This window comes from Peromyscus leucopus, chromosome 5 (assembly GCF_004664715.2).
Source record: "Peromyscus leucopus breed LL Stock chromosome 5, UCI_PerLeu_2.1, whole genome shotgun sequence".
Taxonomy (NCBI): Eukaryota; Metazoa; Chordata; class Mammalia; order Rodentia; family Cricetidae; genus Peromyscus; species Peromyscus leucopus.
The window spans coordinates 66,887,007-66,914,532 of NC_051067.1; the positions used below are offsets into that span (position 1 = coordinate 66,887,007).

A 27,526-nucleotide genomic window follows, 5' to 3' on the forward strand; every position below is an offset into this window, starting at 1 on the left:
TAAAACAAAACAACAAAGTGAAGTTTATTGGATACAGTAATGTAAATTTAAAAAAACAATTTGACATGCATTGAATAAGTTCCTAATTATCCACTAAAATGCTATTAAAATCATTTAAATTTGATATGAATTAGTTCAAATAGAATTTTAGAATAACTGCCTAGAATTGGAGGAATACTTGACACCTCTCAGAAGTCCTTCCAATTATTCACACAGGATTCTGATGAGTTTTGCTACTACATGCACATTGAGGCTGTTGCCAAGGAGACGGTAACGCTGCTTCACTGTTATCTTCTCAGGAAATCCTAGAAAACAGAGGTGGCATTTATAATACAGTCCCTTGCAATCCTAGTTTCCAGAAGTAAAAGATACCTTTAATTCATTTCATAAACACATTCATGTCTTGTCATGCAGTGTCATGGTCAATGAAGGCGTTATGCATGATGATGGACTATACAATGTATCACCTTGTGATGCTGAAGTTGCGTTTGTGTAAGCATACTTTAGGATGCTCACACATGAAATTGCCTAAGGACACAATACCAAGAAAGTATACCCATAGCTAAACACAAAAGATGGTAGATGGCTAATATGACCATGGAATTTTACACATAAATGAGAATTTGGAGGCCCAAATACTGTATAACATCATGCTATAAGGTTATACAGTCAGGTGCTGTATAACACAATAATATAGTATCAGAGTATGGTTAATGCAAACACATACTTACAAGTTCACAGAAACATGGGTTATTACACTTGGACAAATGGTTGCTACTATTTTTCTAGGTAGTTTTTTTTTTAAACAACACTTTTATGGAGCTCTACTTCATATACCATAAAATTTACCTTTTAAAATATATGCTTCATGCATTTTAGGATAGAGTTCTCAAACATCTTCATTTCCATTGCTTCAAAATAAAAATACCCTTGTACCCATCAGCAACCAGTCACTCCTGCTCCCTGTCTTTGTCTACCCTCAACCACTGCTGTTTGATGCTACTACACATCTGGCTATTCTGATTTCATATACATGGAATCAAGAGATGTGTTCTATGTCTGTCTCTTTACAGTTAGAATAATTCATTCACATTATAGCAAAATTTAGTACCTACTTTTTATTACTTAATAATATTTTTAATGGAAGAGACATATTTTGTTTATTCATTCATTCACTGGTAAACATGCGAGTTGTTTCTCCGTTGGGATATTATATGTCATAATATATACATGTTATGGGAATCTTTTCTTGGCTGTGTATCTAGAGGTAAAAGTGCTGAGTCAGGTATGAGTTTAATGTTTGCAGAGACATTAGCACTGCTTCATTTTACTCTGGTGAATATGAAGGACTATTTCACAGTGGTTTCACGTACATTTCTCTAATAACTAATGATGCTTAACATCCATTTCATGTGTTTATTGGCTATTTTCCTATCTCCTTGAAAAAATGTATATTCAAACCATTTTCACATTTTTATGTTGGATTTTCTTTTTATTGTTGAGTTGAGGAGGTCCTTATATATCCTATATATAGCTGGATTTCATAGTTTGCTTCTATAATCTGATTTTCTCTTATCTGATTTAGTCACATACAGTACAATTTGACATAACAAATGAAGAAAATTAGACAATAAGACAAAGGAAATAATTAAGAACATTAAAGATAGTACAATTTCATATATTTGTAATGAAGGACCATTACATAAAATAGCGTCACCAATATTAGACTCCATAGTAACTGTAATAAGATAACAGTAAATACTATAATAATCCTGTCATCCTCAATTAAGAATGACTGTCAAGTTTACATGCTACAGACAGTGAGTCGCAGGCATCCATATTACTAATCTCAAAGACTATTTAGTTCCAAACACCAGAGATACAAATGTGTTTATAAATAACCTTTTACACTATCCTAGGGAATGATCTTTTGCATTATTAAGACTACACTAAAGGAAAAGGTGAGTTTAGAAACAAAATTTTATTTTATATAGGTATTAAAGTCTAAACTACATGATGGAAAAATTAAATAGTTTTTAAGTTAAAGATGACTTAAAAAAAAAAAACCTTGATATATTAAAGTAACGATAGTCTTCAAAAACAAAACCACATAGAATGTACAAGGTCAAGACAGCAGCTTTCTCCCAGTAAAGGTCAGTGTCTCTCTCCTAAAGCCAACTAATCACAGACATGCAAGTTGTCAGTCACAAGACACCAGGACAAAATGAACCGAAAGATCGATATGAATCTATCACTGCCAGGGGACAAATGGCTCAGACAATGTCCAGTTTTGTACCCACAGCCTACGTTGGAAGCACACATGAAGGACAGTTGTGTCATGTTCTACGGTAACATCTGGGCAAGACTGTCAACACAAGCATATCATATATTTTAAAAGAGAATTAGCAATTTAAAATATGTAACAATAACAAAAAATGAAGCTATGAATTTGAGAAAGAACGAGGAGGGGGCACATGGGAGTGGTTGGAGGGATGATAGGGAAGGAAAATGATGTGATTATATTTTAACCTAAAAATGTTACAAATTAAATGGAATTAAAAATTAAGAGACTCTTCATATAAATTTTGTATACAAATATATTTGAAGAACCTCAAGAAAATCTATTTTACTCACCTCAAATTTCAAAACAGAAAAACTATTCATGAAATTTATAAAATAAACAGTACCCATCTCTAGGGTCTACCAAGCTGGCTCAGTGCCATTGCCTAAAGACATGAGTTCATGAGACCTATATGATAAAGACAGAGAACCAACTCCTGCATACTATCTTTTGATCTACACATACATCATGGCACTTGCACATATGTGCACACACACACACACATACGTGTGCACACACAAATAAATAAATAATGTAATATTTAAAAGTTATTTCTCTATAATTTAAAAATTAAAACCAACATAATTTTTCTAGGATCTTATATAGGCATTTAAATATACTAACTCAGTCAACTGTCATAAAACCTCATAAAGTGGGTGTTATATCTACATTTTATAAACAAGTAAACTGAAAGAGAAAAGTTAATATAAGGTAGAGCAACAAATACTATAGCTTGGTCTGACTCTGGCCCTCCAAATCCCTTATCAAGTTTCAAAATTACCATGGTGACCACAACTCTAGAGGTAAAATAATCAGTGTACTAAGACTTAGGAACTCATTTTGATTAGACAATCAATACTTTTAAGTAGTATGCAGACTACATCTGCTTGTTTAAAATACGAAGAGAATAGTAACTAGGAAAGCAGACTGGAAACTGGAACTGAGTCCAACCCTCAGCTCCTACAAGCTCTCTCCCTTTGTGACATAAACCAAGGAAAGTCTTCCTTTCTTTAGTGACAATCGCTAAAACACTGAGGATTGAATGAGATGACCAAAAGAGGAAAAAAGGGAAAAATAGTAATCTTTTTCTTAAATTAAAAAAAGTAGACTAAAATTAGAGCATTTCGACTTCTCTTAACTCCCACATCTCTTTCCTATGCCCTCACTCCTGCTCCCTCTCAAAATTATGGTCTCTTTTTCAATTGTTATTGTTATACACACAAACACACACATAAAGCAACACCTACATTTATAAATGCAAATTGCAACAGTGATAAACTTTCAAAGGACAGGGAGTAAAAAATAAGCCCGGCTGCTGTGATTATGTTCACAGAAGCAAATACTGAGAGCAGTTAAGTGGGACGGCCAACTTGTTGTCAGTATGAGAGGACTGTGTTCCAAGACCCCATCTGTAAGTTTATTATCCAGAATCTGAAACTCAATCTCTTTGGCCCATTATTCTTCTCACAAACATGTATCAATATCACAACTCTACTGGATATAATAAATCTCCCTTCTATATTCAAATCCTCAAGCACAGTTCTCAGAGGCAGAGTTCCTCCTCCTTGGCCTTGGAGGCATGCTGGGTGGGTCTGTTTGTGCCTCTGCCCATTTAGTCAGGTATGGAGAGCACCTGAGCCCTGGTGTAAGAAAACATGGATCTCTTAGAGCTGAACACTGGTGGCATTGGAAGGTGTGTGGGGGGGGGGAATGCTTAGAGTCACTGCAAGCACATAGGGCAGTGTCCAAGCTTCATGGCACTAATCCCTGGATTTCCTGCACTATGGTGGAGTTAGGACTTTGGCTTCCCTCTATCTTTGCTTTTGTTTGTAAATTCCCCTGCTGTAGATCCCCTAAGGATCTTGAGTGCCCCTTACATTCCTTATAGCAGAGAACAAAGGCAAATAACTGATAATGTAGTTTTGCCCAAGTGAAAAAACAACCACAAATACAAACCGGATCCAACAACTGGTTAACTCAACTACCCTTTACCTACTTACTGTGAAAATGCCAGTCGAGCCTAGCAGAGTCTGCTGTATAGCCTGTAATCCTAGCTACCGAGGGGGCTGAGGAGGAGGAGGATCATGAGTTCAAGGAGAACCTGGGCTAAAAAGTAGCCTCATGACTACCTGGTCAACTTAAAAAGAGCCTGTCTCATTATAAAAATAATTACAAAGGGAAAGGCAGGGGAATGTAGCTTGGTGTAGCATAGTTGAGGCCCTGAGTTAATACAAATAACAACAAAATGAGTCAACTGAAGGGATTTTTCCCCCTCCACACACAATCTAGTATGGACTTTTCAAGTTCGGACCTCTGGAAACAAAGATGTAAATAGAAAGGGGATTCTATCCACTGCCTGAGGGAATTAGTAATAACTATTTTACCCTCTGCCTGATTGGACTGACTCACTACCAGATGTAAGGGAAAAAAGGGTCAGAAGGGAACTGCCTGAGACATGACTGCCGTGCAAACCAGTCAGGAAAACGCCAAAGCTGTCACAGCAGAAAGCAGGGGGGATTCCTAAACTCACCTGTCATGCATGGATTCATTCATAAAATCACATGTGAGTTCCTAACAAAATTCTGAGAACTCAAATAAAGGAAAGCTGTGGTCTACATGGATCCCACATACCGAATTCTGGAGGAAATCCTGGAGGTTTGCAATTTCTCTGGGTGTGAAATATCGCAGTTTAAGCAGTGACAACTTAGCTATCTTTTCTTCTGGTGGCAAATCATTAAGAGATTTGAAGATATTCTCAATCTATTAAAAAAAAGATCCAAGAGAAATTAAACAATACCGAGTGACCCGACTTAACATTTGCAGTTGTGAAGCTGCTGAAGAACAGTGGACGAGCGATTTGCTGTGCCACATGGCAGCAGAATGTATAAGCAAAGAGTCCCTGTGCAACAACTGTGTAATTGGCTCAATAATGGCCATTTAAAATTATTTTAATATTCTTAAATTAAATATTTAACATTATTGAATGGAAAGTTTGAGTTTAAAAACACACATGGTACCTGCACATCGTCTGCAGTCTGTAACACTGAGCCTGTCCCTTCAATGTAGCTTCCGTACCTGAAAAATTCACATGAATAATACACAATACCCAACGTATTTTAATGCCAAACATCTGTGTGTGTGTATGTGTGTGTGCACGCGTGCACGCGCATATGTACTCATGTGTGAGTCTGTGTGCTGTTTATGTGTACGTAGGTGTGCATGTATGTGCATGTGTGTGAAGGTCTGAGGACAACCCTGGGTGTCATGCCTCAAGCATAGTCCAATGTTTTTTGGAGACAGGCTCTCTCACTGGTATCAAACACACCAAACAGGTTAAGCTGGCCAGCCAGCAAGGCCCAATGATCTCCTGTTCTCACTTCTCCAGAGCTGAGGTCGCAGGTGCATGCCACCATGCCTAACTATATTTGACATGAATTCTGGGGTTCTAATTCTCACCCTTGTTCTGATTAAGAACACTGTACTGACCTGAGAATCCCCCAAGATCTCTCTAAAAAATATTTTTAAGTGATAAAGTATTTCTTGGATAACATACATTTATATTCTTCTGAAACATCTTGAGTAGTCATATATAAGTATGCTTTGTAATTTAAAATAAGACAAAAGACATAATTCTATCGAAACTTCTCAGAAACTACACATGGCAGTTGAGTTGTAGAAACACCACTGAATGATGTATTAGCATTTTTTTTTATTAACTGTCATATTTGCAATGTTCCTCATTAGAAAGTACACACTATATTATAAAAGTCCATGCCACATTAAACCAAATGTATAGATGAAAACATACTGCTATTATTTTTATAATTGCCTGAATTAAAATTTCTTTTCAGCATCCAAAATCTTCAGCCCCCTAATACCACATAGACGTGCTTCACTGAAACTAAACCTGAGTTTAACTTTCATTAACTCAGTATTCTTTTATTATCATTTTCATTTAAGAATTAATTAGTTTAAAAATTGTACAAGAAGAATAAAATATTTCAGAAAAGAAAGGTAGTATTATTTTTCTGTTAATGCCAAGCTGGCTTTCCACCACATAAACACTCTCTTTTCACAATAAGGACAACTTAAACTATAAACTAGGAAAGTACATCAGGGAAAAATACTGTTTCACTCTGCCTCTTCATATGCGCTACACAGTTAAACATGTGTGTGTGCCATCTTTAGCAGAAGAGACTGCCACAGTAAGGTTTCCTTTATGTCATCTTTATTACATGAGAATATCAAGGTTGCTTTTTATTACAAAATTGATAAGTACTATTTTATGAGAGTCCTAAGCAGAACCTATTGCACTTGGTAATAGATAACAGCTGAGTGGAGTCTTTTACAGTAATAAGTTCTTTCTCCTGCAAGCACAGAGGCAGATCATAAAATCAGGCTGAGTCTACGTGGCTGCAGGAGAGACTAAAACCAGCAGACAAAAAGATGGTTTGAACTGTCACATCACACAACTGCCTACCCAGTGAATGAAGTTGAGGGGCATGCACAAAATAGATAGGGTCTTTAACTTTTTTTCCTGAAAGGTCCAATTTTCCCCATCACTCTAAGCTTTTTAAAAATTGTCATAAGTCAAGAAAAAACCCAAAGCAAAACACTAAAATGTTCAACCATAGGCAACCAATAAAACAAATTACAATCCTCTTTTACCATGAACATAAAAAAGATTTTTATATTACCATGGCAACAATATCCAAAGAAGATTATGAGTGACTACCCTCCAAGCCAGCAGCCACCATTTTGGAAATTCATCTATGTTCTCTTAGGAAAGATTACCCCAGCTGGGCCTGTTGACTGTTTTTGTCTCTCATGGAGGGGTGGGGAGGGTTAGAGACTTCACCCGAGTATCCAGCTGCTCCCTACCACCTGTTCTGTGCAACTCTGCCTTCGCTATTATGGCTTCAGGGAGGACTGGAGCACATAGGTCAGGGAAGACTAGATAAAGGATCCTCCATCTGTGCAGATACAGGCAAGCCATCATCCCTACTGGGTAAAGACTTTCCAGGGGCAGCCTGCTGGGGGTCAGGAGTACCCACATCACTTTCAAGTAACCCCTTATCTGTGCTATGGAAGGAAATACAATAAACTCATTGGTTCTCAAGAGTAAACTTTGGTGGAATCATGCCACGGTTTGTGGCTGGGACATTAGGAATAGGGGCATTCTTGCCATGGTGAGAAAAAGTTCTTTTATGTTCATCCCGAGAAGCAATATTAGCAACAACACCTTTGGAAGGCCATGCAGTACATTGATACCACAGGCTGGTAACAAAGACACTAGCCAGCCAAGAGACAGATATAGTAGGGAGTTTCATAATCTTAGAAACTTTTGAATTTTGGAACATGCGAATACATTTAAAGACCTATTAAGTTTTAGTTTAAACTGTAACTGGATAATTCAATTTTATTTCTTTAAACTAAAATATAATTCCTTTTGATACACTGATAGAAATCACTCTCGAGGTTTGATGTGTCTCACAGAAAAAAAGATGACAAAAAGACCAATTCACAAACTACAGGAATCATGTTAACACAAGTATTTAAGCTATACAAAGGCCATTCACAAATGACCTTGTCTTCTATGAACACTTGGTGGGTGGTGCACAGAATGTTCTGCACAAGGAATGTTCACTCATGCTCTACTGGCAATTAGGAAAGAAGTCAGGCTAAGAGAAACATTTTATCATCAAACACTTCTTGTTCTGAGGAAAACTAAAAGGCGAGCTACGACCCATGATTTCAGATATAACACGGAGGAAACTGCTTTCAAACTTACCCTTTGGTAAAGCACATGGACCTTCTGGAAGTGGGCTTAACGATATCCAATAAAAGAGCATATCGCAGCAACAACTTGGGGGGTAAAAAGTACTGATTTGTGTCATCATCTTCAAGAAAATCTTTCAGCATCTGCACAGAGAGGTCACTGTCCTGCTGGAGTTTCCTGTCAATTTCTTCTGCAGTTTCAAGCTTAAAAAGAATGGTATCTTTGCCAGAACACTGTGTGCTGCTGCTATCCAAGCAGATATTTGGTTCAGTTCTCTGTACTCTTAACTTATCTTCTGCAACTACTGCATGGTTTTGTGGCTGCACAGTTGCAATTTTAGGAAACTCCATCAGTATCTGGCATTAAATAAAAAAATATAAACTGACAAAAGTTTTACTTAAAATATGAGATAAATCAATAATGTCAACAGAACATGTAGAAACCTTTTTAGCCTTTATAAATAAGGTTGACATTAAAAAAAAAAAGACATTGTGGCTTGATTTTATGTCCATGAGTTATTGTCAGAAGTTATTAATCATACAGCCATACAGAAACTAAGCTGCAGAGGACTTATTTCACAGAATTCCTGTTTGGTGTACTTATTAGCGCAAAAGCTCACCAAATATAAATACAGCAGCACAACTAGAAGTAAGTTTAAAAAGCAATGTTGGCATTGGAAAATGTGCATAGAACTAAAGATTACCAAACTCTTTCATTAAAAAGAGAATGCTGTAACATACTCAAACAGAAAACAAAACTCACAGTGTTTTCACTGAGAATACTTATGTCCCAGGGGGCCTCCCATGGAGGGGTGGGCAGTGGGGATAATTTGATTTGGAAACTCATAATCTTGTATAAACTTCTATTTTACAAATGAGAAAACTACTCAAGGAATTTTTAGTGATTAAGTCTTCCCTAATACAGTTTTTACATTGTTTCTGGAACTGTCCAATAGAGAAAGAGCACTTGTCACAGAGAGTCAAAATGATAACTGGTCTTCACTAGCAGAGTGACAGGCTGTGAGCTGTACTGGAGATGACTATGCCGAGCAAAGCTCTTTCAGCCACTGAAACTGTTACCTTTCCTCATTTCTCATGAAAACATAAAATTATTCATCAAGAGTCCCAACTTAGCAGCTGAGAATTTGTATAAGCTAATGATTAACTTATACTAATCATTACTACATTTTAAACCAATTAAGACAAATAGCATTGGCATCAGGGAAAGTATAATAAATATGTTTAAACAGGCCATTTTCAAGACAGCATATTACATTTCATCAGAAGTAATCAATGGCTTTAACTGGGAAGAGAGAATGACAAATGTAAAAGTCAGTGGTCCTTGAAGTTATGGGGAGACAAGGAATAACAATACTAATGATAATTTTTAAACTTATGAAGCCTTTATGAGTTTTAGCTTTAATTAGTTTAGTGAAAAGTAAACTAAAGAGAGAACAGAGATAAAAGTAAACATCAGGAGAAGCAGAGACCTGGAATGGACATGAAGATGACCTATATTATAAACTCTATACACAGAAGCCTGAAGCAGTTACTGAGAAGAAATTAGCAGACTGAGATCCATTCACAAGTAAACAGTAATAGCAGCAGCAATACTACCTGACCAGGGGCCTGAAAAGGGAAAGGCTCTGACTGCCGCTTTGCAATGAGAAAATACCGTAGCCTTGAGTTTGGAACACCAAGCTGCAAGTAGAGCAGAGAAATTAGTTACCACATGGAATGGGGGAGATCTGGAGCAACTTCAGCACCTACACAAAGACTCAGACAGATGTGCACCCGGTTTCTGCCAGTGCAAATGTTGCTACTGATTTCTGGAAGTCTTCTTTACAGAAGAATCTAAGCCAATTACATCGCTGCTCTGTACTTTTCATTGAATGATGGTTATCCCTGACAAATCATGTATCCATGGGTCATAATTCACAAGTAAGAAATAGAGACATCTTGTATTTACTATTGATAATATAATAGCAGTAAAAGCATTAACTTCACATATAGATATTCTTGCTATTATTACTTTTCCTTTTGAAGAGGAGGATTTACCATACTCTAGAAGAGGCAATGATCTGAAATAAAGCTAACGAGATCAGTTATGCTGCCAGTTCTGACAATTTACTTAGTAAATTTTTAAAATAGATTTTCTTTTCATTTGTGGACAAACAACTATATAATATAGCTAATGATGATAAGAAACTAAAAAGAAAAACAACAAATACAGCAACATTTACAAAATCAATCTTTCAAATAACAAGTGCTTTGATTTCTTGCATGAAATGAAAACAATTTTTACAATCTAACGTCATGTAACAAAAAGGAATTATAAATAATATGCCCACTTCGCTTTCAATCTTAGATTACTTTGAGCATTATAGCATGCGAAAACCTAATTTAAACATGTAGAACTCATTTTCAAAACCTACACTCGTTTATTTTCCTAAAAGAAAAACCCATGAGAGTTAATGAACTTATTTTATGTACAAGTAAATCAACAAGCATGCACCATGTACTTCAAAAAGTAAGAGCCATGTCTGAGCCAATTTAACCCTTGTACGAAATATTAAAAATAGATCTATTTGGTTATTACATTAAATACCCAGTGGGGAAAGCCCTGAAATGATCAATTACGTAAGGGTCTGTAATTGTGGTACCTACAGAGGAAGGAGATAACAGAAATTCTTGATGCTGAAAGCCACAAGCTTCTATCGTTTGTATCAGCAGCCCTCTGGAAAGAGAAAAGGAGTCAGAGAGAAACACTCCCAGCCCTTGCTTAGACATGGCATTCTTTTTTTTTTTTCTTTTTTTTATTTTACAATACAATTCAGTTCTACATATCAGCCATGGATTCCCTTGTTCTCCCCCCTCTCGCCCCCTCCCCATCCTCCCAGCCCACCCCCCATTCCCACCTCCTCCAGGGCAAAGCCTCCCCCGAGGATAGACATGGCATTCTTATACAACAGCACACACAATACTTCATCATCAGGAAAAACCCAACTCTACTCAAGCCACTCAGAGACAAGGCTCCTAGGTTAATACTTGAGAAATGACATTTTATTTATTTTTTCAATTTAGCAAATATTTTATTTTTTAATCTTCTCTCATATATTATACCCTGACCAGTTTCCCCTCACTTTCCTCCCCCAGTTCTAAGACATATGCAAGACAAATATATTTTTTTTTACCTTGTAGATGATACTTCAAAACCTTTAACATTTTCTAGAAGAATATACTTGGGTAATTTTTGTAATCTAAAAACCAAAACCAAACAGAAATGCAACTAGTACAAAGAAGTCAAAAGAAAATCCTAACGTGTGAGAAGTGGAGGTTTAAGTAACTCTCTGGATTTTTTTTAAAGAATTTTAAACCCTATTTTATTCATTTTCCCCAAGACATGGTAGACTTGGAAAAGTTCACACTGAGGAGTTAATGTCCACCAAAGCACATCTCAAAATCTGGCTTTCACAGGCCTTCTGCACAGCACAACTCAAAGGGCTGCCACTCAGCCACGATGGCAGCGTTCACTAGCATGGCAATATCTACGTGTCTAATAGGAATGAGCTGGTTACTAAAAGTTCTGTCACTCACTATGGAGTGACATTTGCTGTCATTTTATTAGTTCTGACAAGAGAAGGGTGCATGTGGCAACTGTTAATCTCTACAAAATGGCAAACATTACATCCTTCCATGCCCATAGTTTTAAATTTAAGAAAAGTTTACAAAAATCTAAATTTTTACCTTGGGAGAATATCTAGAATATATAAGAAGCTATTTGTCCTTGGATCAGTCATATCCCCCTGTAGGCCAATTCTAAAAAAGCAAAGAAAACACAAAAAAAAGTTATCAAAAATTTTGTATAATGATACCAAAATGACTCGGTCAACTAAAAAAATTTAAGTAAGTTGATCTTCACCATAAGAAACAAAACAGAAAAGAAAGAAAATACGCTGGTGGGTGGGTAGTAATCCAGAGCAGATGCCACTGGTGATAACCGCCATTTCAACAGACTAGACAATAAGGAATCCTGAGATAATCTTGTCCGGTGTAAACAGACCCTTGACCTCCGGATTTGGACAAACTAGGGTCAGCACACGGAATCGGGCAGCACCAGGCTAGCAAACAGTTGCATGGGTTCTGAAGAACAGGAGCAGAGGGTCAGGGTTTCCACTTCGGTGATTAGCGGCTTCATGGCCCTAAGCTATGTGACATCTCCGTCAATCTATCAGTGGGTCTGAGGTTTAAAGGCTGGGGATTAAACTGGACTTAAAGAGATTCCTCAGAAATCTTCAGTTTTAATATTTTGTCCCTTCCCACCCAGAGTTCAGATAACAACTAGAGTCAGTGCCGGCATCAGCAGCTAGAAACAGGCTAAAATACAGTGAAGATGGTGAGAGGTTAGATCCCGGGCCCACTGCAGCAGTACATGTACTCAGGCTGAATTCTGCTCTGAGCACACTGGGCCACACTCTCCACATGCTTACAGCCATTTTCATATGCCACATTCTCTGTCTTCTCTGACACATGCCATCTTGTCGTCAGTGTTCTCATGGTACTACCAGGGATCTTACAGTACCAAATGTCACATTTATATAACACTAATTTATGAGTCATTCCTTTCAATTATAACTCCACAGATCAGCAACTACAGCATCAAACACACTGTATGGCACATGGGCACAATAACCCCAGGGAGATAAGCTTCATCAAGTTCAATGATGCTAAAATGCAACACAAGAATATTTATCTAGCTGGGCGGTGGTGGCGCACGCCTTTTATCCCAGCACTCAGGAGGCAGAGCCAGGCAGATCTCCGTGAGTTCCAGGCCAGCCTGGGCTACCAAGTGAGTCCCAGGAAAGGTGCAAAGCTACACAGAGAAACCCTGTCTTGAAAAACAAAACAAAAACAAAAAAAAAAGAATATTCATCTAAATCAAAATATTTATTACCTAACACTTCAGCCAGTCATATAATAAAAATTTATAAATGATTAATAATGGTTCTGATCTTTGTCTAACTGTATAGTTATGAAAAAGTTAACTTTTCTATGCCTCAGTTTCTCACCTACAAAATAATAGTAACAATAAGACTCCATTAATATGGCTACTTAAAATAATTTATTTTGTTAAACAGAGAAAATGAATTTGGTTTAAGACACAATTCCTTGAGACACATTGTTGACAATTACTACATAAATCTGAATGAGAAATTCTAATGTGGCTATGAAAAAATCTGAATTACAATGTTAATTTTGATACACAATTTGCAAATATATGCAATGCTAGGTTTCAATTTTTTACATAAGTAATTTACAAATGAAACAGTTCCTAAGGAAATTCAGTTTCACTAATCAGAACTGACTCTAAATGATCAAATGCTCAACAGTTTAAAGCAATTAAGGTAATTTGAAACAAAAATAAATGTACCTTAATATACTTATAACATAGTATTGCATATCTATTGATCAAATTACTTTTCTCTTCTGACAATAATTGTCCATGCCTATGTTTGATGCTCAATTATACAGATGAGTGAATGAAGGGATACATTTACAAAGTATTTAAAAGCTAGGAGAGTGCAGCTGTAGTCTACCAAGTTCTTCGTTCTTCCCTTCCTCCTTTCCTCTTTCCCTCTTCCTTCCTTCCTTCCTTCCTTCCTTCCTTCCTTCCTTCCTTCCTTCCTTCCTCCCTCCCTCCCTCCCTCCCTCCTTCCCTCCCTCCCTCCCTCCCTCCCTCCCTTTCTTTCTTTCCTTTTTTCTTTCTTTGTTTACTTATTTTTCTTTATTTTCTTATTTGTAGTGAGATGTGTATGTGTGTGTTGTGATTTGAACCCAGGGCCTCATGCATGCTAGGCAAGTATTTGCCACTGCGCTATATCCTCAGCCCCCACCTACTATTCCTTAATAGAAAGTATTTATTATACATACCTTGTGAATGGCTGACATGGAGGGCTCATTAAAATCATATTGAAAGACAGCTTGTCAAACTCTTCCACTGAAATACCCTAAGGCATGGACATTGGGAATAGAAAAAATGCATAGAATGAAGAAAAATACTAAACAATTAGAACTAAGGACATCAGAAATCATAGGTCTACCTAACACAGTGCTTTACAGAGCCGCTTCAGTTACACCAACTTCCCAAAGCAATCTTGTCAGGAAAAACAGTGGTTCCTCCCTCCACAACACTTGTTCCTCTAGGAGGTCTCAGGTGTAACACTGCTGTTTTTGGACTTGACCAAGTAGAACTTTATTTTGTAATTAACCATATATGGCAAAGGTTTGGGGAATCTTTAAGCAGCTATCAATATACTTCTCTGTTTTGCAAGTGTGATGTACTGAACAGCCAGAAGAGTCAGTTTAGTACCATGTCAGTTTAGCACAATAATAGTAGTAGGACAAGATGAATTCAAATGATCCCTAATTGGTTCCATTTATATATGCATACAAAAATGCATATATGTGTACACAGAAGATAAACAATGAGAAACACATGTCAGGGATTTGCCAAGTCTCATTAAGCATTCCTGACCAGAAATGTAAGAAGAATAGCCCAGTATCACAAGCTCCCTAATTATTATAACAAATCTCTAAAAAGCTTAAGTATTTTGATAAAGCAGGAAATTTTATGCTCTGAATTCCATGAAGAGTGAGTTAACCTGGGAACATGTCAGCTTTCTCCACTGGATTAAAAGTTACTGATATGCATAAGGCCAGGAAATAACATATCAATCTTGAGAAGTACTCATTTTTTCTAATTTGTTACAAGATATTAAAACGTTCAGAAAAGACACTGAATTTGATGATTGCTTTCAGATATAGTCGTCTTCTTTTCAATGAGGATCTCATTAAATCATATCCACAGAATCCTTACTTTAGACATTGGTGCATTTCTGAGAGAAAGCCCACTTGAGACACACTGTGAGCATGCTTCAGATGTGTTTCTGATTAGCTTGCTCATGTTTTATTTGTAACTATGGAGTCTGTACTCATAAGACAATGGTTTTCCTATCTTGTAGCATAGGACTGATAAACAATGAAAACCTTGGCTGGCTATTTCTTATCCTGCCCTGCCCTGTGAAGGTATTTTACAAACCAATTACCATTTAATCATTTATCTCATGTCAGCTCTGAGCCTCCTTTCATCCTTTATCAGCATTTTCCTGTTATTTCTCTGGTCACTTTATAAGTACAGTATGTTCGTTCATTAAGCAATTTTTATGAATCAATTCACTACTATTTCTGAGTACCATTTCCATGGCAGGCATTGTTGTACAAACAATGAACAAGCTCAATGAAGTGTCTGCTCGTGACACTTGTACACTAGCCACTAGTAATTTCTCACTTGCTAGCTAGCTAACTTAACTGAGTACCCTGTTTTATCTACAGCTTTTTGACTAAGGAGTCTGCCACTGGTTACGAACCTTTGTGTACTATCTCAGCCCGACCACAGATGCTAACAAAGACTTTTCTGGCAGGATTTCTGGAGAAAGCTGCCTTCCTCAAGACAGACCTGGTACACAGCCAAAACTGTATCCCAGTCTCTGAAGGGAGTTGCTGTCAAGGTCTTACTGCCCTGGACAATCATGCTCTTAGCACGGTTATCTTCCTAGTCTCAGAGTGTTCATTCATTCTAAATGAATTCATTTCTTCATTTGAAAACTGCCTATCATAAGTCACCTGCTACTGCCTACTAGAAAGAGGAGGAGGAGACCGAAAGAATACTCTCTCTCTCTGTCTCTCTCTGTCTCTCTCTGTCTCTGTCTCTCTCTGTCTCTCTCTGTCTGTCTGTCTGTCTCTCTCTCTCTCTCTCTCTCTCTCTGAGAACCAAGCACTCTCCACTTCTTGGCCTCCTCCTCACCCAGGCCTCACACCAGAAGCAGGGAGATAGCCTCCACCTTCATGCTGATCCATGGGGACCCAAGGTAAATCAGTGTTTTTTCTTAAGTTAGATTCTGGCTGACACTTTATGACCTCACCTGCATATGTTAACTGAAAACAACAAACTCACAGAGGCAAAGAGTAAACTGGTTGAGAGATAGTGGCTGAAGAGCACCGAGCTTCAGGTGAGCCACCAGAGTGAGTTTGGGCGATCCACTGTACAGCATGGTGAGGTACTTTGTACCTGCCCAGCAGTCTCACACAAAGTAAGAACATAGGGGGAAGAATATGCCAATTTGCTTGACTGAACCACTTCGTAGCATACATATGTGAATACATAAAAATCACATACCATATATATATATATATATATATATATATATATATATATATAATTCTTATTTCTTGATTATACTATAAAATAAAAAATAGTCTTTTTTCCCTTAGAAACATGAATGAACTGACTCTCCTTTAAATGAGCTAGAAGTGTTTCCCACAGCCCCTTTTCTTGTTTCCAATAATTTTATAGACTGTGCATATATTATGGTTTATCATTATCTATTAAAGCTAGCAAGGAAATATAATTAAAGTTTGAATCCCTCAAACTTCTATTGGTACATATCTGGGGTTCTCAATAGGTCCAAATACACATAATTTCTCATCATTTCTCTTAAAGAGTAGAACAGACAGGATATTGAATTGTTGAAAGTGAAGCCGGGAGTGGGTACTATACTGAGACTTTGTTGATTTGGGTTATATTTGGTTACATCTACTTTAAAATATTTATATTAAATTTGCTTTTGTAATAAAATTAACAAAATAATCAGTTATGGCATTTGCCATCTTACAGAAATTATGGAACCTAAATATACCTAAGTCTGTCTGTTAAATCAATTCAGAATTACATATTTTGGGTATTCTTATTCTGAATGTGTTTATACTGCAAAATGGGGAACCACAATAGATAAGCAAAAGACAAGCAAGCTAAAAAAAAAGGAAAAAAAAAAAAGTCCCAACCAAAGCATTATAAAACAAAATCTCCCAAACTACCATTGAGTTCACTTTGTGTTGGCCATCTACTGTTCATATTCTTTTTAAAACAGAGTCCATGATAGGTGAAAAAAAATTAACTCTGACAAGTTTGCTAATGAGTATTCAAAAAGTTATAGCCAAGGAACCCCTTCCTTGTTACTACGTGCTATAAGTATTATATAAGTAACTATTACCTGGATGTGAACCATTAAAGTTTACTATCACCTCACAACCAAGCATCTGAAGTTAAGCATGTTCTTGTCAATCTTTTCTTTCAGAAAGCAAGATACTGACCTCACTCTTTAAGTGGTTTTTAAATAACTTACTCCCTATGATGGGACACCTCACACAGCCTTGAGGCAGGGAGGGGCTTGGACCTGCCTCTACTAAATGTACCTCCCCATGGGAGGCTTTATCTTCTTATAGGAGAGAATGAGGGGGTGGGTTAGGACAGGGAGGCTGGAGGGCTGGGAGAAGGGGAGACGGGGATCTTTGGTGTGTAAAATGAATAAAAAATTTTCTTAATAAAAATAAAACTCCCTCTTTTGATAGAATTTCAAACATTAATTCCTCTTTTAAACTTTGATTTGTATGATTTATTTTCCAATTAAACTGCCAGAAACCAGTTTTTAGAATTGTTAGAAATATGCATTTTCACTGTTATTATATGTGTTAAAATAATAATATATACTCACTTCAATTGTCTTTGCCAGTAAGTGTGTGTGAGGAAAATTCTGCTTGTACACTTCATTAGCAACAGTATTCACATCAACAGCAGCCACCACGTGCGCAGGGATACCACTTTCTGTAAGGACAAATGGAATATCTTCAGAGGTCGTCAGCATCAGCCCACCATAAAGAAAAGCTGAAAGAGCAGAATTCAGCGGTGCACTGACTTGCTCCTCAGCTACCCAGCTTGATCTCAGACCCTGATAAAGAAGCAAGCAGGAGGAACGGGCAGGAAGTGGTCTTCCAGCACTACTTCCCGCAGCCTGCTGAGTGCTGAGAAGATTTCAACTTTCTTATGTTGTCTTAGGAGATGTCTTTCCTTTCTCATTAAACCTTTCCTTTCACGTTTATGCCAAACACAGTTTTCCAAGTTAAATTAAAAAAAAACAGGAACACCTATAACATACTCTAGAAGCCCTATTATTCAGAACTTTTTATAAATAAATGACCATGTATTCTCACCTTCCTGTATTAAGAAAAAGCTGATTCACAATACCACTGAAACTGCTTTTAATATAAGCTTATTTTGTAATAACAGCTTCACTGAGATATAACTAACACACAATCAGCCTGCTTAGAGTTTAATTTTTAAGTGAGGTAAATTTATTGGTGTCCAAATGTAAAAGGTTCAAAGGCTAAAACTTAAATTTCGACAGCATATAAGAGTCAACGGAGGAAGAGATGCTCATATTAAGGTACACCTTGCTGTTGAGGAAACACATTTTCAACACAGCTTCCAATACAAAGAATCTGAACATATTTTTGGTTGTAATAAAAGTGTGAACTCTCTAAGTGTGGCTGTTGCTATACCTCATGGTTACCACTCTGTTACCTCCAACCAAGTACAGAATCAATTATGTATAGATCCTGTTCAAAATCAGGAGGAAACATGGGGAATTTTAAACATAAAAGAACCTGAAACCTGAGAAAATCATTGGTTAACACAACGAGATCACCAGCAGACCCAAACAGCTCTCTTTAGTAGCCCTTTGTTGATTAACAATCAGCTTTCCTGGTCCAGACATTTAAAGACAAGGAAAATCAGGATCTAAGCACCTGCACAGATCACAGGACAAAAGGCAGAGAAAGACGCATGCTCAGAAAGTCACTGCACCCTGACACAGAATCCTAGCAAAGACAGGCTCAAAGGAACAGAGGGACTTCAATGTCCCAAGTAAATAGTCTGTCTGGTAGGCCCAAATCACTCAGCTATTCCCCCAGGTACTTCCTTTCTGTGGAAAAGGATGGTCCTCTGTGCCTTGCACATGGGCCCTAGACTTCTTAATACCACAGGTGGCTGCCTCTAGCCGAATTTAAATTTAATAACTAGTTTCTTGATTTAAGATATATGAGTTTATACATTATATCTTTGTTTAAAAGCAGGAAAGACTTTAAAACCTAAAACAAAAAGGTTTCTAAGCCAAAAGGTATATAAAGATTAATTTTTAAAAAATCACAAAACTTACTAATTCAAGTCACTAATCACTATGAGAACTCAGAATTCAGCTTTGCTAAATAAGATAAATTACAATCTCCATGGTGCAGCCTGCTTGCAGTTCCCCACAGAAGCAGGCAGGATGGCCTGGAGGTGGTTAACATGACTTTCATCTTTTTTCAGGTTGACTGAAAATCTAATCATGTGCTGAATCCATACCATAGTCAATAAGTAATTTTATGTTCTTGTATTATATGCCGGAGGACATAAAACCTGACAGAAAACAACTGCCAAATGAGTGTCTCATGTGGAGATCCAAAGCCTGATGAACTGGAAAGGAATTCTCAGAAAAGAATGTAGTTTTAAAGTCAATAAGTAAATGCACTGTTCTTGTGGACTGATGCACAGATTTTAAACTGTTATAAAATTGGTACCTACCGCACTATCAAAAAAGTTATTTGTATTAGGAAACACACACACACACACACACACACACACACACACACACACACACACACACAGAGTATCTAAACCCCAGGCATGTTTCAGATTTTGGAATATCTGCATATACATAGCAAGATAGCTCAACATACGACCCAAGTATAAACACAAGACTTATTTCCTATATACCTTGTACATATGGCCTGGAGGTCATCTCACTGGCCCTAATTTTGTATAAAATGTTTGTTTTCTGGGCATTTTTTTACTCCAACAAATTATATGAGATCGAGTGGAATTTTCCATTCATGGCATCAAGTTGATTTTTAAAAAGTCTTTCATTTTGGAGCATTTCACAGTTTGCTGTTTAGATTAGGATGCTCATCCTGTACTAAGACATTACTGATGTTAACTTCAACTTGATTTTTTTAAAAATTGTTAGGTACGTTTAGGTATTTAAAACAAGTGTTTAGGTATGCTTCTAATGAGAAATTAAACTTATATGTAACAATGGAAAAAGCAAGCCGATCAGTTTCTGGCAATGTCTTAAACTAGAATCCAAAGAAAGCCATCTTAATAGTCTCTAATAAATTTTAAATCCACAGATTCCAAAAGCCTTTGAACAGCAGAGACATTTTGAAAATGACAAGTTGAAAATGTCCAAGTGGAAAGAATGCTCTAGAATTGTGCCCATGTGAGCTCTCTCACCTGAGACCCAAGAGTAATTTTCACAGGGACTAGAGGTGGGAGAGGAACCCAGCAGGGCTTTGAAAGTGGAGGGAGTTCGATCCCAGGCTGTGCATGGATTTATCCATGACATTTCAGTTAATATGCTGGATTTCACGTTTATTAATAGGAAGCACAGTTTCTTAGAAAAGTGAGACATTCTGACAGAGAAACACAATGCACTCTATTGTGAACATTGTGAGACGGGATCTATACGAAGATGGCGAGGACATCATGTTTCCATTTCTGAGGACTGAAGTTACCTTTGAAGAGCAATAGTTTTCCTTCTTTTTCTGATCAAGGCTTCTGGAAAAGCTGTAGGGAAGAACTTAGCCAGTAGTAAAAGGTGCAAGTTCATTCTCTACCTGGCCTAATAGACAAACTCATGCATAGTTACTTCATGGAGAAATATCAATGGTTTTTTAAATTCAAATGTAGAATTAAGCAGTTCACACTGAAATGAATAGTTCTTAAGAACTTTTGTCTTTCTTTATCATCTACTTTCTGATCTGGCCCTCATAAAATGTTGGACACATATTTAAGTGTCCTCAACCTTACACCTGAGACATTTAATCAGGTAGGTATGTTAACACTGACCTCTAGTTGTGAAATGGTGAAGCAGATGAGTATACCCAAGGTCTAGTCTTCATTCAGAGGCAGCTTCATTGGGAATAAAAATGCTAGGTAGAAGTGGAACTATAAAGACTTCTAATTTAAAAAATTTGAGCCGGGCGGTGGTGGCGCACGCCTTTAATCCCAGCACTCGGGAGGCAGAGCCAGGTGGATCTCTGTGAGTTCAAGGCCAGCCTGGACTACCAAGTGAGTTCCAGGAAAGGCTCAAAGCTACACAGAGAAACCCTGTCTCGAAAAACCAAAAAAATTGTCAACTGGGGCCATTGAGACACGTAAAGGCATCTTTGCCAGCTGAGCCTGACAACATGTACTTGATCCCAGGAACCACACAGTGGAGAGAATGGATGCCCCACACAAATGAACATGTGGCACATGCCTCCCAAAATACATACATACATACATACATACATACATACATACATACACACACACATAAAATCACTTTAAAATGTTTTTATTGCTATTAGCAAATATATTTCCTGGCTTTTCTTAAAAGCTGTTGGCATGTCTAGACACTGCTAAGAAATTATTTCTACACATAAAATGAAAACTAAGCCCCCCCCCCCAACACACATACACACATAGATCCACCTAATTTCCTCTGAAAGCCTTACAAGTTTAGCTAATCAACAGCCATGTTTACTCTGGGTCAAGGCACTCCTTAGAGTACTGCTGTTAACACCCCACCTGGTACAGAAGGCCACACAGGAATATGCTTCGATGTGTGGACTGAGAGCCAATTATTCCATGGACACTGCATCTTAGAACTGAAATATTATTTTTCAACAAAATGTGGAAAGGCAGAGAAGATCTGGAGAAGTGACATGGGAGAGAGAAAGATGCTTATAAAAAAGAACACGTGAGGGAGCTTACAGACACAAACAGTAAAGAGATCACATCAGAAAACACAACACAGTTCAGTAAAGCAGGGGTGGATTTTGAGGGGAACTTGAGAAAGGAACTGAGGCACAAAAGTTCTTTTCCAGGAAGTGTTTGGGAAAGCTGACCAAAGCTGTGTTCCTGAGAGGAGGGAGCCAGCCACTACAGGCCCCATCCACACCCACCCGCTCCTATCTTCTCCTCGGAAGACCAACAGAGAAAGGTCACTCAAGAGCCACTTCTGTCAAGGCCACAGAGTGCGTGAGGCGTGGCACCGACGGGACCCTTAGTCCTTAGACAGATAACCCTTAGGGTCAAGGAGTTAACTTCCCAGGGCAGGCACTGTCCCTACAATTTCTGTTTCTAAATACAGGTAGCTAAAATTAAGAGGTACTCTAAAACAGCTCCTCCATCCAATGGGACTCTACAGTGGATGACAACAGGGACATTCCATATTTGCAAAGTCTGGTATGATACATGTATGGGTGGGTATTAAGCATTTAGCTTGAGACCAGTACAACTAAAGAACTAAATTTTTCTCTAATTTCATCTTAATTGAAATGTAAACAGCTGCATTTGGCTGCTGGCATGCACACTGAGCTTATAATCACCAGGCTCATCAAGAGATGTCCTGGCAAGCGTCAGCACTGTACAGTGGGGAAACAGTGGAAGAGAAATGCATGGTGAAATTCCCATGAGCTACACAGTGTTGGGAAATAAATGTACTCATCCTCTCTAAACTTCAATTTCCTCATTAATGAAATGGATATTTAAAACAGTTCCCATAAAGGGCTCCTATTAAAAATAAATGAAATAGAGTCAATAAAATCTCTAGCAACAGGAGATACTTGGTAATTATTAAAAACCCCACTCATCACTTAGCACTTATCTAAAAAAGTTACAGACAAAATAGTGGTGATGATGATGGTTTAGTTTTTATCATTATTAAAGCTAGGAAATGAGGTGATATGTTTCCCAATATATTGTGCACCCTAATAAACTTATCTGGGGTCAGAGAACAGAACAGCCACTAGATAGGCACAGAGGCCAGAAAATGGTGGCACACACACCTTTAATCCTAGCATTCTGGTGGCAGAGATCCACGTGTATATCTGTGATTTCAAGGCCACCTCAGAAACTGAGCCAGGCATGGTGACACACGCCTTTAATCCCAGGAAGTGATGGTAGGAAGCAGAAAGGTATTTAAGGCATGAGGACTAGGAACTAGAGCCTGGTTAAACTTTTAGGCTTTTAGCAGCCGTTCAGCTGAGAACCATTCAGATGAAGACACAGAGGCTTCCAGTTTGAGGAAACGAGATCAGCTGAGGAATTGGCAAGGTGAGGTTAGCTGTGGCTTGTTCTGTTTCTCTGATCTTTCAGCGTTCACACCAATACCTGGCTCCGGGTTCATTTTTATTAATTAGAACTTTTAAGATTTGTGTTACAAGGAAATTAGGCTGATGAGAAAATTTAAGTTGTAACTATTCAGAGACAAATTTCAGAAGTATTTTTAAGAGATTTTAGAGTAGCATAAGCAGAAAGTTTTCACAACAGTAACCAGAAGGCTTTGACCTCCACTATAAATATTAAGTAAAAACTGACTACAATATGATCTCAGAAGAGCACAGAGAAAAGCAAAACTTTCCTGGCCTTGCTATCAACCCATAGGCTGACAGGAGAGAATGGGGAGGGTGAGGCAATCCTCCCCCAGCCCGCCCCACAATATGTATTACTTGTTTTGTCTAATTTGCAGGAAGATAGTTTACCGAAAAACTTCTAATGAAACTTTCTGTCCCCAGTACTCAATGAGTGTTTAGGAAAAGAGGGTGGATCCTCAGATCATCTTTCATGACCTGCCATTCTTTGACCCAGACCTCGATGCCAAATTCACAGAAGCAGAAAACTAAAGCAAGAGGGAAATTCCTTTACAATTGCTGTCCATTTGTTTTTCTAACAACTATATTGTTAACTTCACGGTCCGGGGCTGGGGAGCTCATGAGATGGTGCACTGAGTAAGAGTACTTGCTCTGAAACCATGAGGACTTGAATTTGAATCCCCAGCTGTCACATCAAAATCCAGGATGGCTGTGCATGCACCCAATCCATGTGGAGTAAAACTGAGATGTATAAAGAAATTAATTCCTGGTGACATGATTTGGGTCACTACTTCAAGTTCTACCCCAAATTTAGAGTCTGCCTTTAAATGAATCTGTATTTAAAACGTTTATGCCAACTAGTTTGGGTGAGTTTTGTCATTTGCAGAAAACACTTCTACTAGCCACTGAAGTGAATGCACACTGACACATCTTTGCTCCTATGAGGAAATATGTTTTAAACGTCGCCTGCAAAGGCAGGGCACTATCAACACAACAACCTGATTAATCAACTAGCTACACATTTGAAAACAAAAATACATATTTCAATGAACATTTCCCAGGTATCCTAAACTGAGTTAAGAAGGAAGGATCCTTCAAGTATGGAAGCAAGAACTTCATCACAGAGCAACTCCATAACCTGTTTCTGTATGTGGACACTAAATACAGTAAATACTGAGAGGGCTATTTGTAATGGTATCTCCAATATTTTTTAAGGAATATGTAATATTTTCAGTCCTACAGTTACAAATTTTTCTAGTTATTAGACATAGTTATCTGAAAATTTGTACTAAAGAAAAATGTGGACAAATGTAAAAAGATATACATGTGAACTACATGCATGTATGGGAATGGTTATATTTAAAAGATAATCCATGCTATTGATACAAAGTAAAAAAAATCATCCTGTTCACTGCCACAGCTAATTACAGAATATCCTGTTGAGTCATGAACCACATGTTGATGTCTCTGTGGGTGGTTTGTACATATAACAACAGGGAAAACAGAAAATGTTATCCGAGGCTATCTTCATGATGAAATTTTCAGGAGATAGAATCTTTGCTTCCTTGTACTATTCAATTTTTTACAAACAGTAAGGATGAACTACTTCTTGCTCTGTTTATTTGTTTGTTTGTTTGTTTGATTGATTGATTATGTCTAAACTGATTTTAGAGATATGATTTCACTATGTAGCTCACACCAGCCTTAAGCTCCTCATCTCCCTGGCTCATATTCTGAAGGTTGGGATAACAGGCATGCCCCACCATGACCCCAGAAAATGTACTATTTTTACAATTAGTACAAATTAACTTTTCTGATATTTAAATAAAAGATTCAATGGTCTTTTTGTTATGAGCCTGAGAAATAAGAGGAAAATACTGATAATAAACAACAAAAGATACTTCTCAAAGCACACATCGATAATTTTACTATGTTTGACATATTCAGATAAAAGTCAATGAAAACTATAGGAGAGGACAAGACAGTATTCCATCTCTAGTTAACTATCAAAACTGCCATAAAATACAATTATACGGGTTTGAGAGATGGCTCAGTGGTTAAGAGCACTTACTTCTCTTCCAGAAAACCCCAGTTCAATTCCTAGCACCTATGTTGGGTGACTTACAACCACCTGTAACTCCAGCATCAGGAAATCTAACAACATTTAATGGTCTCTTCTAGCACCCACATCCAGATACATACATACCGTGTATAAACAATTATATGTATGTATGTATGTATGTATGTATGTATGTATGTATGTAACTTCTGAAAATCCCGTTTCAATTTGTCACTTTGAGTCCTGTTTGCTCAATGGTTAATTCTTTTTAGATGTATGTGCCTTTCATCAATATTAACTTAGCATTTCAAACTCTATAATACAAAATGTTACAAAGTTACCATGGTTTTTATCTTATTTTAGCAGTGAGGAAATACCACAGTGAAAACAGTTAACTGGGGGGGGGGGCGGGGGGCAGAAAAAAAGCATTTACTTAGTACTAACATGAGATGGGTGAGAAAAAAAAAAAGCTATCATAGGGAAGTCTGGGTATGCAATACCCCAAGTGGTAACAAAAGCAAAGGCTACAACTAAGAAGGAACTTAGAAGAGTGAAGGAACACAGAAGGCCCACTGAGCTCACTGAGCCTAGACAAGAGGGTAGCTGGGTAGGCAGAGAAAAGAGCTTACAGTCCAGATAAGAAACGACTGCGGTTCTAGCTTTCATTGTTGGATGAATTAATCCAACATTCATAAGCACATTTCAAGAAAAAAAATCAAGATTTACATTCAAGGATTTATTTGAAGCACAATGTGTCTGAGGAAAAGAATTAGGAGAAATCTACAAGTTCAAAACGTAAGTGGTTGTTATGTACAGCTTATAACAAGGTATTAAGTGGTTTTTTAAATTGTGTTAATTAAAAAATTTTAAGATATGGGGAAAACGGTAACACTATATGCTGTGCAAAATTAATAAAGCAGATAGTGCACGTTTCCCTAATTTGCTTAATTTTAATATGATAAATGAATGTAAAGACTAAAAAAGTAAGTAGTATGCAATATTCTTAACCTAGTAGAGATTCAAAAAATATTTGCTGAAAAAAATGTACAAGTTCAATCCACTAGATACTGTATGCTTCCTAGCCTCCTGTTACTCAAGGTACTAAAAAGGAAAGCAGAGAAATTGGTTTTGTATTTGCCTTAGCAACTTCAGAATAGACACACACACATATCCAATGTGTTTCACTACATATCACAAGTGCCTAGCACACAGTACATGGCAATGGAGTTGACAAAATAAGTATTTTTGAGTCACTGTCACGAAAAGTGAGTAGATACCAAAGAAATTAAACAGCCTCCAAACGAAAGTGACAGCAATCTAATTTCTAACGAGCTACAACGCGTCAGGCACCTTACTCTGTCTTTAATTCTTGAGGTCCCTTTCTGGAAGTTCTATTTCACACAATTAAAACCAAGTAACAGGTTCAAAAATGTAAGGCCAAAGTTGCAAAATCTGATCCCAGTTCCCTGGCATCTGTGTAGGCCTGAAGAAGGCACGTTTCTTTCCACAGACTTAACCATACTCCCTCCCCTTTTCGCTTCCCCTATATCCTAATACGTGTAAAGTTCTATCTTGAATTGTAGTTATCGCCTTGCTCACCCCCACCCCCACCCCACCCCCTGCCTTCTTCGTGACTTCCTCCAGGCTCAGTGACAGCCAGCCCAGAATTTGGGCCTTGGCACGGGGCAAAGGGCTCCCTCTTCCCTTAACTTTGTCTCAACCACATTAAATTCATTTGACTTCACAGGCCCAAGAATCCTCCCTCACAAACAGCACGTTGGGGCACCCAGCCTGCTCAGGCTACAAAGCTTGGGGCCAGAGTAGGGGAGCCACTGCCTTGAGGGGCGGACCCGGGCGGCGCTGAGGTGGTTTCCAGGGCAACCGAGGTCGGCGGCCACCAGGACCCGCCCCGCCGCTCCGCCCCTCGGCGGCGCGAGAGCTGGATCCTGCGGCCCCGAGGGAATCCACGAGAAGTTTTCTGTCCGCTCTCACCTCGCAGCGCGTGGTGCATGCCACCAATGCCACTGTACAGCTCCAAGACACGCAGAGGTTCCATCCCTTGGCAACCGCGACCGCGGCCTGGAAAGTAGGCCTACCGGTCCTCCGCCTCTCTTACCCCCCCGTCCGCACCGCTCCCTTCGCTTCTGGTTCCGTTGCTTTTCAGTTCCCCAACCTCCTGTTGCTCAGGCTGTAAGACTCAGAGAGCAGCATGGAGC

At 38.0% G+C, this 27,526-nt stretch overlaps 1 protein-coding gene across 1 annotated transcript; it reads right to left on the reverse strand.

The window, feature by feature from the left end:
• Positions 1–27,475, reverse strand: Trdmt1 (tRNA aspartic acid methyltransferase 1). Its single transcript, XM_028870516.2, is given in 12 exon segments — positions 1–305; positions 4,973–4,993; positions 4,996–5,101; positions 5,359–5,416; positions 8,133–8,476; positions 9,737–9,820; positions 10,787–10,856; positions 11,314–11,379; positions 11,867–11,938; positions 14,051–14,127; positions 17,731–17,840; positions 27,303–27,475. Coding segments are annotated over 12 exon segments (1,173 nt in total). The 5' UTR covers positions 27,367–27,475; the 3' UTR covers positions 1–204.
• Between the last annotated feature and the right edge of the window lie 51 nt (positions 27,476–27,526).